The 18,167-nt window shown below is 41.6% G+C and overlaps 1 protein-coding gene across 3 annotated transcripts in view; it reads left to right on the forward strand.

Annotated features, from left to right (window-relative positions):
- Positions 1-18,167, forward strand: part of pgm2l1 (phosphoglucomutase 2 like 1) — a 380,072-nt gene that overhangs the window by 66,209 nt on the left and 295,696 nt on the right. For 2 of the 3 annotated variants that reach the window (XM_003229055.3, XM_062974410.1), the window contains exons 12-15: positions 1,176-1,305; positions 1,491-1,680; positions 2,387-2,520; positions 6,448-11,993. In XM_003229055.3, coding sequence (XP_003229103.2) covers positions 1,176-1,305; positions 1,491-1,680; positions 2,387-2,520; positions 6,448-6,550 — 557 coding nt within the window. In that variant the 3' untranslated portion in view covers positions 6,551-11,993. Of the gene's footprint in view, positions 1-1,175; positions 1,306-1,490; positions 1,681-2,386; positions 2,521-6,447; positions 11,994-18,167 lie in introns of those variants that run through there. The other variant, XM_062974411.1, reaches the window with a different exon arrangement.

Consider the following 18,167-nt stretch of genomic DNA (forward strand, 5'->3'; position numbering starts at 1 on the left):
TGGAGCAAATAGTTTTGGACATTTTCACAGCACATCCCAACATATAGACTATCAAAGAAAGGCCTAAATAACCTAAAGACACTGCATCCTTGAAGGCACATATTCACACAAGCAATAATAAGATCATCCTGAATAGATGTTAGCGAGTTGTTAAGTCCAAAGCTTTACATTATTGTGAAAAATCCCACACCAGGAGAAATTACTTGTGACTGTTTTTTATTTGTGGCTGGAGAGGGTGTCAGTGGGATTTGGGAAGGCTGAATTTTAATATTTTTTACATTTCATAACACAAATTATTTATTTTAAAAATGTTTATATTCATATTTTAATACATTTACATAGTTTTTATTGTATTATGTCATACTTGCCGTTAGCTGCCTTGAGTCCCTATATTCTTCCTATATCGAGAGAAAAGCAGGATAAAAATCAACAAAAAGTAAACAATTTTGTAAGTTTGGAATGCCCCACAAATGCTTATTTGCTTTTCCCTGAAATTCCAATAAGCCTGGCAGTTCTTCAGCTTCCTAGGTGACATAGGAATAAAATGCACAACAATCCAATGCTGTTCTGTATGGTATACCAAACTGTATAGTATTTTAATTATTGTAAGTGTTTAAAACTATGTTAACGGATTTGTATGTTTAATTCTACTTTAATATTTATATATTGTAGATCAGTGCTTCTTAATCTATTTCCACTTGTAACCCCTTTCTGCTCAGTGATTGTTTACATGACCCAGATTTGTTTGGTATATAAAATAAATATTAACAATCAAATATTTATTGAAAAGAAACAAAATAACAACACTATTATTATTATTATTATTATTATTATTATTATTATTATTATTATTATTATTGTGTTGTCGAAGGCTTTCATGGCCGGGATCACAGGGTTGTTATATGTTTTCCGGGCTGTATGGCCATGTTCCAGAAGTATTATTATTATTATTACTATTATTATTATTATTATATATGAAGCCTTTTACTGTTGCTAAATATTTTGTGATCCCAACATTGAGCCATGGAAATCCCATTTGGGATCAAGACCCACATTTTTTTAATGTTGTGAGACGCTTTGCATGTCTATTAAGATAAAAATATAGGATATTAATCCAGATAACAACAATACTAATGTATCAATATTTTGAGAGCGGGCTGTATTTCCATTTGCAGGCTTCATGTGTGGCACTTCCGTGCTGGACAAAGACGGCGTAAGCGCAGCCGTGGTGATTGCGGAAATGGCCACGTATCTCGACACCAAGAACCAAACTCTGGCGCACCAACTCACGGAGATATACAAAACGTAAGCCCTGTGGAGCTGGATCTCCTTGATGTCACAGCCAAAGCAGACATGCACATGGGCCGGCCACTTTCCCCTCCCCTGCCGTGTAGTGGTGGCCTATGCTTAGCTTTCTATAGATTTTCTGATCAGATTTTCTGCTTTTCCATGTGCCTGGTTTTCTGCACCTTCATGTGTGTCTCTTGCAGGTATGGCTACCACATTTCAAGAACCTCCTATTTCCTCTGCTACGATCCTACCACCATCAAAAGGATATTTGAGAGGCTCCGGAACTTCGGTTCTCCTAATTCGTACCCTTCGTCTTGTGGCGCTTACAGTATATTGGACGTCCGGGATGTGACCATCGGGTATGACAGCAGCCAACCAAACAAGAAGTCGGTGAGTTGTGCAATGAATCCGTGGAAGTTGTAGCACAGGCTCTTAATGTGGGAATTTGTGTATTGGTAGTGTTTAAATGAAATTTGTGTCTTGCCTGTATTGCATACTGATTGCATCATCCAGAGTGTAACATAGTCTGGAAAGAATTACTAAGAAGCTGTGATGACCTTGATGTGTGACTGGAACCAGGGAGTGTCCAGACACAAGTGTGTGTGCATTGCTGATTGCGTTCAGTTCTGAGTTGAGTCGAGTGCTGTCTGCCTAGAGTGAGAGTCAAGTCCTGTGTTTGTCTATTGTCTGCAAGCCTGTTTGTCTTGATTATTACTGAAGTCAGTAAAACTTTGTATATAGTTTTACCATCGTCTCTGATGTCTCTTTGTTCTGTGTTCCACTGATTCCATCCAACTACTGCTGCACTGCAAATTACTCTGACACAGGCATGGGCAAACTTTGGCCCTCCCTCCAGGTGTTTTGGGCTCTCACAATTCCTAGCAGCTGGTAATCAAATGTGGCCATAGATCTGGGCGAAACATCAGGAGAGAATGTTTTTGGAACAGCCTGGAAAACTCACAGCAACCCAGTTGGTGGAGTTGAAATCCAAAACACCGGGAGGGCCAAAGTTTCCCCACACCTGCTGTAGCAGGTATTGCTTTTGTTGCAGTGTGGACCCTTTTGACTTCTGCCCCCCTGTTTTGTGTTATGGCAGGTACTCCCCGTGAGCAAAAACAGCCAGATGATCACCTTCACCTTTCAAAACGGCTGCGTGGCCACCCTCCGGACAAGCGGGACAGAACCAAAGATCAAATATTACGCAGAGATGTGTGCGCTGCCTGAACAGAGGTGGGAAACCTTTTTTTTTTTTCTTTTTTGTATCCACACTGGAGAATATTGGGTGGTATTTCCTTTAAAAAATAATTTTATTAAAAATAAAATTTTAACTACATAAAAGTGGGAGAACATTTTAGTTAAAGGAAAGTAGGAAGAGAGAATAAAGGAAAAGAGAAACAAAAAAGGTGGGAAAAATAAGGCGAAATTTGTATTTCTATTCTTCTTTGCAGTATTTTAAATCTCATTCAGTCCTCTTTTATACAGTAGAGTCTTGCTTATACAACATTCACTTATCCAACGTTCTGTATTATCCAAAGCAGCCTGCCTTTTAGTAGTCAATGTTTTTGTAGTCAATGTTCTCAATATATTGTGATGTTTTGGAACTAAATTCATAAATACAGTAATTACATAACGTTACCGTGTATTGAACTGCTTTTTCTGTCGATTTGTTGTAAAACATGATGTTTTTGTGCTTAACGTAATTTTACATTTAAAAGGCTTTTTCTTAATCCCTCCTTATTATTTATCTTATTTATTTATATTACAATATTTATATCCCACCCTTCTCACCCAATAAGGGACTCGGGGCGGCTTACAATAAAACGCATATATAAAATTGTACAATACATTTTTGCTTATCTAATGTTCTGCCGACCCGTTTATGTTGGATAAGTGAGACTCTACTGTATTTCATTATCTATTTTTCTTCACTCCAATTTTAGATTCTTTTGTAATGGATCTTCCCTTCTCGAATGTGTGTGTGTGTTTACACACACACACACACACACACACACACACACATATTTATTTATTTCTTTTTCTACCAAAGCTTTTTTCTTGTCTTTATATTTTTATATATTCTTTAAAGTTTGTAGTTCTAATCTAGACTCCTGCAATCTTTTTCAGTAAAAATGTTAATCTGTCCATATCCATAATGTCAATTTTTTTGGCTTATAAGTCATCTTTAGTTGGAACTTCTTCCTGTTTCCATTTTTTTAGCATAGACCAGTCTCGCTGCTGTAGTCAAATATACCAACCAAATATCTTTATTTCTGTCAAGTTTCTCCTCCTCATCTATGATACCCAATAAAAAATATTCAGGTCTCAATTGTATTTTAATTTTTAAGATCTCTTGAACTGTTGCATGAACCATTTTCCAATAGTCATTCGCTTTTTTGCACGTCCATCACGTGGTAGAACGTTCCTTCTTGATCCCCGCACTTCCAACATTTATTTTCTAAGTTTTTGTACATTGTTGCTATTCCTGAAACTAGTGTAGTGGATTATATAGGTCTGAGCCACAGATATCTAGAGACAGAAAGTATATACAAGTTTCAGTGTGGTCCAGATCCCAAACAGCTGCCAAAGGAAGGAAAGGGTGAGCTTTTCTACTACTCCTCTCTTTAAATTGTTTTGGAATCTAGTTGGGAGCCAAGTGGAGCGATTGTAGTGGCAGAGTTGTAGGATTCCTGGAATCAGATCATAATAATACTTTTTGTACCAAGTTACTAAACATTTTTCAAAGGTGGCGTGATATGGAGCACATTGCAGTCATCCAAGTGGGATGTCTCGCCATTCAGGCATCACAGGAACTGGTGCCTTTGGTGAACTAGTTTTTTTTTGCAGACAACACAAGTGCAACACCATTTCATAATTACACACAACCCCAATGCATCAGACAGACTATAATACAGGCATGGGCCAGCTTTGACTCTTCCTCCAGGTGTTTTGGACTTCAACTCCCACAATTCCTAACAGCCGATAGGTCGGGTTGTTGTGCATTTTCTGGGCTGTATGGCCATGTTCCAGAAGCATTCTCTCCTGATGTTTCGCCCACATCTATGGCAGGCATCCACAGAGGTTGTGAGGTATATTGGAAAACCAAACAAGGAAAGTTTATGTATCTGTGGAAGGTCCAGGGTGGGGAAAAGAACTCTTGTCTGTTGGAGGCCAGTGTGAATGTCGTGATTATTTATTTATTTAATTATTTACAGTATTTATATCCCGCCCTTCTTTCTCACCCCGAAGGGGACTCAGGGCGGATCACATTGTATACATATAGGGCAAACATTCAGTGCCCATAAACACATCGAACCGAGACAGACAGACAGACAGACAGATGCAGAGGCAAATACTAATCACCTTGATTAGTATTAATGGCCTTGCCAGTTTCATTCCTGCCTGGGGGAATCCTTTGTTCAGAAGTGTTAGGTGCCACTGATTGATTCATGTCTGGAATTCCTGTTTTCAGAGTGTTGTTCATTATTTACTATCCTAATTTTAGAGTTTTTAAAAATACTGGTAGCCAGATTTTGTTCATTCTTTGTGGTTTCTTCCTTTCTGTTGAAATTGTCCACTTGCTTCTTGTGAATTTCAGTGGCTTCTCTCTGTTGTCTAACATAGTGGTTGTGAGACTGGTCCAGCATTTCTGTGTTCTCAGATAATGTACTGTGTCCATGTTGGTTAATCAAGTGCTCTGCTATGACTGACTTCTCTGGTTGAATCAGTCTGCAGTGCCTTTCACGTTCCTTGACTCGTGTTTGGGCAATGCTGCTGCATTTGGTGGTCCGTATGTAGACTTATCCACAGCTGCATGGGATATGGTAGACTGCTGCAGAGGTGAGAGGATCCCTCTTGTCCTTTGCTGAACATATCATTTGTTGGATTTTCTTGGTGGGTCTGTAGATAGTTTGTAGGTTGTGTTTCTTCATCAGCTTCCCCATGTAGTCTGTGGTTCCCTTGATGTCTGGTAAGAACCCTTTTCTTCTGGGTGGATCTTTGTCTTGACTCTCATGGATTGTTCTTGGCCTTACAGCTCTTCTGATGTCCATGGAAGAGTATCCATTGGCCTGTAGAGCTCAGTTGAGGTGGTTTAGTTCACCTTGGAGGAGGTGGGCTTTGCAGATTCTTTTCCCATAGTCTGCCAAAGCTTTGATGGTGCTTCTTTTTTGACTTGGGTGATGGGTGGAGTTTTTATGAAGGTATCAGCCAGTAGGTTGTTAGGAATGGTTGTAGTTGAAGTCCAAAACACCTGGAGGGAGAGGCGAAGCTGGCCCATGCCTGGCTTAATGTATGGATTTTACATAATAATAATAATAATAATAATAATAATAATAATAATAATAATAACTTTATTTTTAAACCCCGCCCCATCTCCCCGAAGGGACTCGGGGCGGCTTACATGGGGCCTTGCGCGATACAACAATCAAATATCCAAACACAGCAATAAAACACTTATCCAATAAAAACATTAATTACAGTAAAAACAATCGTTAAAATCAACATAAAACATACAATATTAACACTGGAGACTAATTCATAGAACCCAGGCAAAGTGCAACATGCGCCGAAATGGGTCGAAATGGGGAAGGTAACTTCACAGTTGAAATGGACAAAGTGCAATATAGCATGGGCAACACCTCGAGAATGGGGCTATTATAAAATGGGCAGATAGATCAGTCCGACACCAAATTAAGTATCAAAGGCCTTTTGAAAGAGCCAGGTTTTTTAAGCATTAAGATTTTGCACAGTTGTTACTCCCAGTAGAAATAAAGTCAGATCTAAATCCAATAGGTACCGCTCCGGCGGGAAGGCAACGGCATTCCACGCAGTCATGCTGGTCACATGACCTTGGAGGTGTCTAAGGACAACGCTGGCTCTTCGGCTTAGAAATGGAGATGAGCACCAACCCCTAGAGTTGGACGTGACTGGATTTAATGTCAGGGGAAACCTTTACCTTACCCTTAAATCCACCCTTATTTTTCAAAAGCTCTTTTAATCAGCCCTTGAGCAAATTTCAAATACTTTTGGCTTTGTCCCATGTCCACCACATAGTTGCACTAGCTTTTTTAAGTGTGCAAAAGAACTCCTGGCCGTTGCAAAGTTGGTGTGGGCTTTGGAGTCTCTTTATTGACTTTGGGCCTTTATTTTGCTTTTTAGTGACACTGCCTTCCTGGAAGAGGACTTGCAGAAACTCATTGACGCCCTGGTTGAGGATTTCCTGGAGCCCAGTAAGAACGGACTGATCTGGCGCTCGCTGTAGCCCTTTTTCTTTCTTTCTTTCTTCCTTTCTTTCTCTCCTTCCTTCTTTCCTTCCTTCCTTCCTCCATTGGCTGAGTCGAGGCCTCTCCATGCACTGTGTCACGTGGAACAAATGAACCAAGACAACAACTCCTGTTTGCATTAATTTAATATATATATATAAATGTATGTATGTATGTACATGTGTGTGTGTATGTGTTCCCAATACTGAGTATGTATGTGGAAGCGGTATTCTTTTGTCAACGGAGGACGAGACAGCTTTGGGGTTAGGCTGTTGGGGATTCCCCCAAGTTTGCATAAAGTGAACAGAAATGTATTAAGGCAAGTTTTGGAAACTTTGTCCAGAGCTGATCCGTCTCGCCAGCCATTGTCGCTCTTAAAAACAAACCAAGAACAAATCCAGTAGACATCTCCATGGCTTCCATCTTGCCAGGTTTCTACTTTCAGCCCTTGGCGGCCAAAAGAGACACCCGGATAATAAGGATTATCTGTGTTGGACTGACAAAACATCCCAGTTCCTTGCTGTTGTTTTGAGTGTCGGTATCTTTACTGTACCACTGAGTCTTAATTTTATTGGTGTGTTTACGAGTAGGATTCAGTAATTAGGGTTTTCTAGTTTTGTCCATGTTGTTTTGTAGTATTGGGGGAAAATCCTTGCTATTTAAATCTCTTACTTTTCTGAAAGGTGCTTTTTTGTGCATTGGATTCTTCTTACCTTTTGCTGATGTTTACTCGGCAGTCAGTCAAACAGGAGTGGCAAGCTGCATAAAGTGGAGATTTTGACTCATCGCAAGACCAAAGCGCCTCTGTTTGGTCCCTTAAGAGCGCCTGCTGGTTGGGATTCTGGGCAGAAAGGAAACACCTAAAATTACATTAATTGAGGCATCAGTAGGTTAAATGCTTCTGAATATTTACATAAAACAGTAATTTAAAATAAGACTGTCCAACTCTGACTACCGTATATACTCGAGTATAAGCCGACCCAAATATAAGCCGGCCAGGATCCTTGCTCAAATATGACAAGGGTTTTTTTTCAGCCCTAAAAAAGGGCTTATATGTGAGTATATATGGTACATAGATCTGGGAAATGGAGGTGAAAACAAAAAAGCAGGCACGCACCACAGTGTGTTCCCTCTGTCGCAATCACCCCATAGGCAAGTGTTGAGGCTGCTGCACGTCCGAAAAGGACAGGGCAAGGATTCCTGGAATCAGGAGAAGCCACGGATCACAATAATTACATATTGTATGTTGGTGATGGTTTCTTTTTCAGTTTGAGAGCAAGGGCTGCATTTGGGCAATATACAGTAGAGTCTCGCTTATCCGACATAACTTGGCAGGCAGAATGTCGGATAAACGAAACTGTCGGATAACAGTGTGGGTGCTTGATCTCCCACCTTCCCTCCCTCGCTCACTCACCAGGCCGGGTCCAGCAGCGGTGACGGCAGCACTAGGACCCGGCCTGGTGAGCAAGAGAGCAAGCGAGGGCATTTGCCACCCTTTTTCACTCGCCCGCCCTCTGTCCCATGCTCACTCACCCGGCTGTGCCCTGGCAGCACTGGGACCTGGCCAGGTGAGTGAGTGAGGAAGGGCCTTTGCCACTCTCCTTCACTCGCCCACCTCTGTCCCTTGCTCACTCACCCGACCGGGTCCTAGCAGCACCAGGACCCAGCCTGGTGAGCGAGCGAGCAAGGACTTTTGCTACCCTCCTTCACTCGCCCGCCCTCCATGCCTTGCTCACTCACCGGCTGTGCCCTGGCAGCACCAGGACCTGGCCTGGTGAGCGAGTGAGCGAGGGCATTTTCCACTCTCCTTCACTCGTCTACCCTCTGGCCCTCGCTCACTCACCCGGCTGTGCCCTGACAGCACTGGGACCCGGCCTGGTGACCGAGCAAGCGAGGGCCTTCACTCGCCCCGCCCTCCATGCCTCGCTCACTCATCCAGCTGTGCCCTGGCAGCACCGGGATCCGACCTGGTGAGCGAGCGAGGACCTTGGCCACCCTCCTTCACTCGCCCGCCCTCTGTCCTTTGCTCGCTCACCCGGCTGTGCCCTGGCAGCACTTGGACCCAGCCAGATGAGTGAGCGAGCGAGTGAGGGCCTTGGCTACCCTCCTTCACTCGCCCGCCCTCTGTCCCTTGCTCACTCACCCGGCCATGCCTTGGCAGCACTGGGACCCGGCCTGGTGAGCGTGTGAGGGCCTTGGCTACCCTCCTTCACTTGCTCGCCCTCCGTCCCTTGCTCGCTCACCTGGCAGCACTGGGACCTGACCTAGTGAGTGAGTGAGGGCCTTTGCCACCCTCCTTCACTCGCCTGCCCTCTGTCCCTTGCTCGCTCACCCGGTCACACCCCGGCAGCACTGGGACCCGCTCTGGTGAGTGAGCGAGCAAACGAGAGCATTTGCCACCCTCCTTCACTCGCCTGTCCTCTATCCCTTGCTCGCTCACTTGCCTGGGTCCCGGTGCTGCCGGGACCCAGCCGGGTGAGTGAGCAAGCGAGGAAGGGAGGCGTCAGGGTGTCGGATAATACGGATTGTCGGATTAGCAGAAGTCGGATAAGCGGGGTTCTACTGTATACCACCCAACAGCTGCGGTTGCTAGAAGTCTCTCGTGAGTCGAAAACAAGGAAAGAATCGAGGTGCGATTCAGGTTTGGAGCCTTAAAGGGCGACCCAAGAACAGAGCCTGGTTTCAGTCGATCAAAGGAAAACCTGCTTCCAAAGTGCTTTTATTTTCAACTCCTTTTCTGACCCAAGTCCCTTTATTCACGTGCGGAGAGTGGGTGGCTGCTTGGAGGCGATCCGGTTTACCTTTGCCGTTTAGTACTTATTTATGAATGAGTGTCAAGGGCGGGAAGGTCGCTTGCTTCTTTTGCACAAGTCTTCTGTTGTTTGGAACCTCTGATGGGTTTTGTCCTTGATTTACATGATGTATATGTGTATATTTTTAAGGGGGTGGAGTGTCCTTATTTAAAGCTAAACGCCTTCCAGGCTGTACATAATTTTGAGTGAGATCCCTTGAATTCTAATGTCCTTTTCCCCTTCCTATATATTAGAAAGAACTCCAGTAGAGTAAGTTTGCATGGGAAAACTTTGGCCTTCCCTCCAGATGTTTTGGACTCCAACTCCCACCATTCCTCACAGCCTCAGGCCCTTTCCTTTTCACCCTCGGCCGCTTAAGCGGCCGAGGGTGAAAAGGAAAGGGCCTGAGGCTGTGAGGAATGGTGGGAGTTGGAGTCCAAAACACAAAAAGCTGTGTGTTTGATGGGAAGGGAGAAGCTTGGAAATGTCCCTTTGTTTTGGACTGTTGCTCCCATAACTCTGTTTTCCATGTAATGGAATTGAATAGTTGAAATATTATTAAGAGCTCCACTTTTTTTAATTTATTCTGGAGCAAGGCCTTGATATCTGGTTGGGCAAATTGCAGAATCTGAATCCATATTCTTGGGCCAAAATTCTCTTCCGCTCCCAAAGAGATGGAGGGTGTTATTCACTATACCTCCAGATGCATTAAAAACCAGAATAGGACACACACACACACACATATATACACATACATATCCATACACGCACACACACATATATACATACACATACATACATACATACAGTAGAGTCTCACTTATCCAAAATAAATGGGCTGGCAGAAGTTTTATGAATAAGTCTCCTGTTTTAATATTGTATGCTTCATGTCGATTTTATCGATTGTTTTACTGATAATTGAGGTTTTATTGGTATAATTATTTTACTGTTGTATCATTGATATTTTATTGTTTTATCAGGCTAGGTCCCATGTAAGCCGCCCCGAGTCCCTTCGGGGAGATGGGGCGGGGTATAAAAATAAAGTTATTATTATTATTATTATTATTATTATTATTATTATTATTGACACAACGATGTTGTATGACACAGCAAACAAGATAGACATGCTGGATTTCGTTTCACAAAACCACAAGTCGAACACTTCCCAAGTGTCTAGGACTGTGTGATGTATTATTATTATTATTATTATTATTATTATTATTATTATTATTATTATTATTATTTGGATAAGCGAATATTTTGGATAACAAGGAGAGATTAAGGAGAAGCCTATTAAACATCAAAATAGGTTATGATTTTACAAATTAAGCACCAAAACATCATGTTTTACAACAAATTTGACAGAAAAAGCAGTTCAATACGTAGTAATGTTATGTTGTAATTACTGTATTTATGAATTTAGCACCAAAATATCACGATATATTGAAAACATTGACTACAAAAATGGCTTGGATAATCCAGAAACTTGGATAAGCGAGGCTTGGATAAGTGAGACTCTACTGTATATATACACATACACATACATATCCATAAATATACATACACATACATACATATTTACACATACATACATACACACACACACACATACACACACACATACATACACACACACACACACACACACCCATATAATGATACACTCCATTTATTTTCCGCTTTATCTCTCTGGAGGGTCCCAAACACACACACATAATAGTAATACACTTTATTTATATTCCGCTTTATCTCTCTGGAGGGACTCAGAGCAGAGTAGAATACACATATAAGGCAATAGATCTTTCGTTAAACCCTTGTGCCAGCAGGACTGCTGACCTGAAGGTTGGGTTGCTGACCTCAAGATTACCAGTTCGAATCCTGCCTAGGGAAAACGTGGATGAGCTCCCTCTATCAGCCCCAACTTCCCATGCGGGGACATGAGAAATAACTCCCATAAGGATGGTAAAAACATCAAAACTTTCGGGCAATGTCCCCTGGGCAACATCCTTGCAGACGGCCAATTCTCTCACACCAGAAGCGACTTGCAGTTTCTCAAGTCACTCCTGACATGAAAAAAAAAAACCTTTCCTGCCGAGGTGGTACCTGTTGATTTACTCGTATTACATGCTTTCGAACTGCTAGGTGGCAGAAGCTAGGGCTAACAGCAGGAGCTCACCCTGACTTGCGGCTTTGAACTGTCAATCTTCCGGTCAGCAGCCTTTCCTGCAGCTAGTGGTTTAACCCATTGTGCTACCGCAGCCCATATACATATACACATGTATATTCAATATGTGTATGTGTGTATATATATATATATATGCATATATATACACACACACAAATATATATATATATTTACATATTTGCAAATGTGATTCACAGATTTGATTTTAAATGTTCTCTCCAGAAATCTCTCGCTCCTCCAGTGCTACTCTACAATCCACTTCTAACGGAGAAATACTCAAATCCCTAGAGATGCAAAAAGAAATTCCTTTATTTGCACTTGAAAAAAAAAATCTATGTATTATTTTCCCTGCAGAAATATAAGGATTACAAGTGTGCTATTGGTTCAAAAAAGTAATTTTCCAATGCTCGCCTTATATCACAAACACGCCTATTAAAACTTAACTCCTTTCCCAACTAAAAACAAGTTGTTTTTTTTAAAAAAAGAAAAGTTTAAAAATACAATGAAAATATTCTGCTAGCTTCTTAACTTGCCATCCTGCTAACATCTTATCACAGAAACTTCTTGATTCTATCTGCAAGGATTGACATTTCCTTTTCTTTCTTTCTTTATAAACAACACAAATGAGTCACTTGTCAGTCAAACCAGGCAACGTAACATGTCCATTTCTGCCAGTTGTAGAATTTGTATAACCCAGTCATCAGTTTTTGCACATAGAGTAGCCTTGCTGCTATAATCACCATATAATGTCCTTTATTTGCACTTTTCTGGGCATTTTTAACCTATATATCAGGCATGGGCCAACTTCGGCCCTCCCTCCAGGTGTTTTGGACTCCAACTCCCACAATTCCTAACAGCCGGTAGGCTGTTAGGAATTGTGGGAGTTGAAGTCCAAAACACCTGGAGGGAGGGCCGAAGTTGGCCCATGCCTGCTGTAACTGCTGCTATTTAATGAATTTTCCCTTGTCGGGGTGAAGTCCCCATCATCCCCCCCAAATGCCCTCATCCTATTTCTTCCATTTCTTAAGCTGTGGATGTCTCGAAGGCTTTCATGGCCGGAATCCCTGGGTGGCGGTGAGTTTTTCAGGATGTATAGCCATGTTCCAGTAGCACTTGAGACTAATATTTGTTTATTTATTTACAGTATTTATATTCCGCCCTTCTTTCTCACCCCGAAGGGGACTCAGGGCGGAATACACATAATTGGCAAACATTCAATGCCATATGAACATAGAGACAGAGTCAAAGACAGACACAGAGGCAATTTAACCTTCTCCAGCTTCCTGAGGTTGTGCTCGATTCCGGCCACAGGGGGAGCTGCTGCTTCATCATCCACTGTGACGCCGACTTCCTCATTCCAAACGCTGCTGGACGATTTTTTTTATGGTATCGTAAATTAGTTAAATTAGCCTCCCCACATCATAATAATAATAATAATAATAATAATAATAATAATAAGGCAGAATATGTAAAGCAAAGTGAAGAACCTGCTTTGATTGAAGTCAAAAATCAGAAACTCCTCAAAGCACAGCAGACAAAAAACCAGTACAAGAAAACAGCACTACAAACTAGAGCTGACAGCTGGCACAACAAAACATTGCATGGAAAGTTCCTTGACAAAATTGAAGGAAAAGCTGATAAAGAGAAGACCTGGCTCTGGCTCACGAATGGGACCCTGAAGAAGGAGACAGAAGGCCTGATCCTTGCAGCCCAGGAGCAAGACATCAGGACAAAGGCAAACAAGGCCAAGATCGAAAAATCAGCTGATGACCCAAAATGCAGACTGTGCAAGGAAACCGACGAAACCATGGATCATCTCCTCAGCTGCTGTAAGAAAATCACACAGACAGACTACAAACAGAGGCACAACTATGTGGCCCAAAGGATTCATTGGAACTTATGCCTTAAGTACCACCTGCCAGCAGCAAAGAACTGGTGGGATCACAAACCTGCAAAAGTATTGGAAAATGAACATGCAAAGATACTGTGGGACTTCCGAATCCAGACTGACAAAGTTCTGGAACACAACACACCAGACATCACAGTTGTGGAAAAGAACAAGGTTTGGATCATTGATGTTGCCATCCCAGGTGACAGTCGCATTGACGAAAAACAACAGGAAAAACTCAGCCGCTATCAGGACCTCAAGATGGAACTTCAAAGACTCTGGCAGAAACCAGTGCAGGTGGTCCCGGTGGTGATGGGCACACTGGGTGCCGTGCCAAAAGATCTCAGCCGGCATTTGGAAACAATAGAAATTGACAAAATTACGATCTGCCAACTGCAAAAGGCCACCCGACTGGGATCTGCGTGCATCATCGAAAATACATCACACAGTCCTAGACACTTGGGAAGTGTTCGACTTGTGGTTTTGTGATATGAAATCCAGCATGTCTATCTTGTTTGCTGTGTCATACAACATCGTCGTGTCAATAATAATAATAATAATAATAATAATAATAATAATAATAATAATAACTTTATTGTTATACCCCACCCCATCTCCCCGAAGGGTCTCGGGGTGGCTTACATGGTGCCATGCCCAGACACAACAATATTAAAGCAAACAAAGCAATAAAACAATCAACAATAAAACAACAGTAATTGATAAAAACAATCATAAAAGGTCAACATATTAGTCAGGTGTTAAAAACATGGTATCTAAATTTCCTACTTGATAGGTGCAACTACCCTGTTTCCCCTAAAATAAGACATCCCCAGAAAATAAGACCTAGTAGAGGTTTTGCTGAATTGCTAAATATAAGGCCTCCCCTGAAAGTAAGATCTAGCAAAGTTTTTGTTTGGAAGCATGCCCGCCAAACAGAACACCAGAGCAGGCAGGATCGGTAAATGTACGTACCATAACGTGTTGTACATAGAAATATTGATAGTAACAAGACATTCTTGATAGGATTCACAGTTTGCCTGGTTATGCTAGTTTATGATGACAACTACTGTACAGTATATAACAAATGTTCATTTTTTTGTTCAACAATAAATGTGAAAAATAAGACATCACCTGAAAATAAGACCTAGAGCATCTTTGGGAGAAAAAATTAATATAAGACACTGTCTTATTTTCGGGGGGAAACGGTATCTTTCAGGTTGCTTAGGTCACCAACGACCAGGGATTTTTTTATTTTATTTTAATGGCCGGGTGCTCACTTCTCCATGGGCTGGCCTCGAACTCATGACCTCTTGGTCATAGTGATTTATTGCAGCTGGCTACTAACCAGCCTGCACCACAGCCCGGCGATGTTTTGCCATGATCTCAGACAAATTCACCATACCAGAGCACTTGATGAACCAACCTGGACATAGAATATTATTGGAGAACACAGAAATGCTGGACCCACTCTGACAACCTTCACGTCAGACTACATAGAGAAGCCATTGAAATCCACAAGCATGTGGACAATTTCAACAGAAAGGAAGAAACCAATATATTTTTTAAAAAACTCTAAAAGCAGAACAGTAAATAAAGAACAACACTCTGAAAACGGTAATTCCAGACAGGAAACAATCAGGGCCGGGTAACACTTCCCAAACAGAGGGTGCCTCCAGGCAACAACACTGATGGACTCTCCAGCTCTAATCAAGCTAGTCAGCTCTAATCAAGGTTGCTAATTGCAACATTCTCACTTGATTCAAACAGACAAGGGTTCTTTCTCCCACCCTGAACACTACTAATCAATAACAACAACAACAACAACAACTACTACTACTACTACTTTATTTTTGTATGTTGCCTCCGTCTCCCCAACTGGGACTCGGAGCGGCTCACATGGGGCCAAGCCCAGCATATCATATAATATCATAAAATGAATAGTTAAGACAACCATCAATGTTAAAAACTAATTAAATACAGTAAAGTCTCACTTATCCAAGCTAAACGGGCCGGCAAAAGCTTGGATAAGCGAATATATTGGATAATAAGGAGGGATTAAGGAAAAGCCTATTAAACATCAAATTAGGTTATGATTTTACAAATTAAGCACCAAAACATCATGTTATACAACAATTTTGACAGAAAAAGTAGTTCAATACACAGTAATGTTATGTTGTAATTACTGTATTTACGAATTTAGCACCAAAATATCACGATGTATTGAAAACATTGACGACAAAAATGGCTTGGATAATCCAGAGGCTTGGATAAGCGAGGCTTGGATAAGTGAGACTCTACTGTAAGTCTATATATACACTCCACTTGCCTCTTTTCCAACAGACCTCTGAACACACCTCTGAAGAAGCCGGCCACAGATGCAGGCAGAATGTCAGGAGAGAATGCTACTGGAACATGGCTATATAGCCCAAAAAACTCACTGCAACCCAATGCCCCTCTTTCTTTTTTTATCTCTAAAGCAGCACATGGATTTTGGGTTCGTCTTGCTCCCACACACTCCTTTCTGCTGGGGTTTCTTTTATGTCTCGTACTATTAAAATTATTTTAGCCGGTGGGATGAAGAATAGTCACGTTGAGAAACGCAGGCCGTCTTGTTGATGCTGCTGCCGCTGCCTTTTCGTTCCTAAGACTTTGGATTTGGAGTGGATTTCTAGAACACCTCCTTGTGTGAGTTGTGGACTTGTTTCTGTTTTTTACAAATCCTACATTTATGGCTTTGCACACTTGATTCTTCTTTTATTTGCACTGTTAAGGGACTCGTTTCAGTCCCGTGATTTTCTGTACCATAGGACCTATGGACTGATGCGTGGCTTTTTTCCAAAAACCTAAACCCAATGACTGAAACTTTCAGATTGGGGAATCTATAAAAATACGTTCCTTTGCCATTTCCATTGCTTACCTGTAATTGAAATGAACTGCCTCCAACTTTTGTCTTAAGTTCTGCCATTGTGAGGAGTCTCAACAGATGTCCTTTTTAAGGTTGGGAAGAGAGCCTCCTTGATAACGACTTCAGAGAAGTTCAAAACTGTATGGCCATGTTCTAGAATACATACAACAACAACAGCCCGGAATACATACAACAACCCTGTGATCCCGGCCATGAAAGCTTTCGACAACACAAAGTTCAAAACTGTTTTCAGGGAAGAGGAGGTTGTTTAGTGCGACACTTCTCAATGTTTGGTCCTCCAAATATTTTTGGACTTTTCTGGCCTTCCCAGCCTCACCTCCTGGCCTGAGGGAATCCTTTGTTCAGAGTCATTAGCTGCCCCTGATTGATTCCTGTCTGGAATTCTTCTGTTTTCAGAGTGCTGCCCCTTATTTTCTGCTCTGATTTTGGAGTTTTTTTTAATACTGGTAGGCTGGGAAGGCCATTTAATGCTAACAAAGGTGATTAATTACAACATTAACACGGGCCTCCAACAGACAAGAGTTCCTTCCCCCACCCAGGAACTTCCACAAGATATATACAGTAGAGTCTCACTTATTTTATTTATTTACAGCATTTATATTCCGCCCTTCTTTCTCACCCCGAAGGGGACTCAGGGCGGATCACATTATACATATAGGCAAACATTCAATGCCTTTTAACATAGAACAAAGACAAGACAAACATAGGCTCCGAGCGGGCCTCGAACTCATGACCTCCTGGTCAGAGTGATTCATTGCAGCTGGTTGCAGCTGGCTTGCTCTCCCGTCTGCACCACAGCCCAGGCCCAACTTATCCAACATAAACGGGTCGGCAGAGTGTTGAATAAGCAAATATGTTGGATAATAAGGAGGGATTAAGGAAAAGGCTATTAAACATCGAATTAGGTTATGATTTTACAAACTAAGCACCAAAACATCATGTTATACAACAAATTTGACAGAAAAAGCAGTTCAATACGCAGTAATGCTATGTAGTAATTACTGTATTTACGAATTTAGCACCAAAATATCAGGATGTATTGAAAACATTGACTATAAAAATGCGTTGGATAATCCAGAACGTTGGATAAGTGAGACTCTACTGTATAAACCTTCCTTGCTTAGTTTCTGCTTTCTAGACCAGAATACGTTACCATATGCAAGTAAAAACGAATACTTCTCATTGAGGGATTTTCCTTCTTCTTCGCTTGCATGTGCTTTGTTTAGATAACACATTTCTGTTGACTTTCAGTAACTTCTCCCAACTACACAATTTCTTTCCTGCTTATCGAAGCATAAAACCTACAAAGAAAGAAAATTTAAAAGTAAGCATGGTGCATGGCAAATTAGGCATACACACCAATTAGTTAAAAGGCAGTAAAGGAAATGCATGTCTAATTCACAACATGCTGTGTTAGTAGTTATAAAATCACTGAAAACTTTCTTTGGCTCATAGAGGCTTTGGTTCTGGTATAAAAACTGTCCCAAGATTTAGACCAGAAAGACAGTGCTTTGTGTCACTAACTCCTCAATAACAGACCCTTGTGTTTTTTGTATTTATTTACAGTATTTATATTCCGCCCTTCTTTCTCACCCCGAAGGGGACTCAGGGCGGATTACAATGAACACGTATATGGCAAACATTCACTGCCAACAGACAAACAACATATATAGACAGACACAGAGGCATTTAACATTTTTTCCCCCAGCTTCATGATTCCGGCCACAGGGGGAGCTGTTGCTTCACTGTCCACTAGTGGCTGTACTTCCTCATTCCTTGTTTTGCTGGCAGTTTTATGATGTTGTAAATTAGTTAAATTAGCCTC

The sequence above is a fragment of the Anolis carolinensis genome, chromosome 3 (assembly GCF_035594765.1).
Source record: "Anolis carolinensis isolate JA03-04 chromosome 3, rAnoCar3.1.pri, whole genome shotgun sequence".
Taxonomy (NCBI): domain Eukaryota; kingdom Metazoa; phylum Chordata; class Lepidosauria; order Squamata; family Dactyloidae; genus Anolis; species Anolis carolinensis.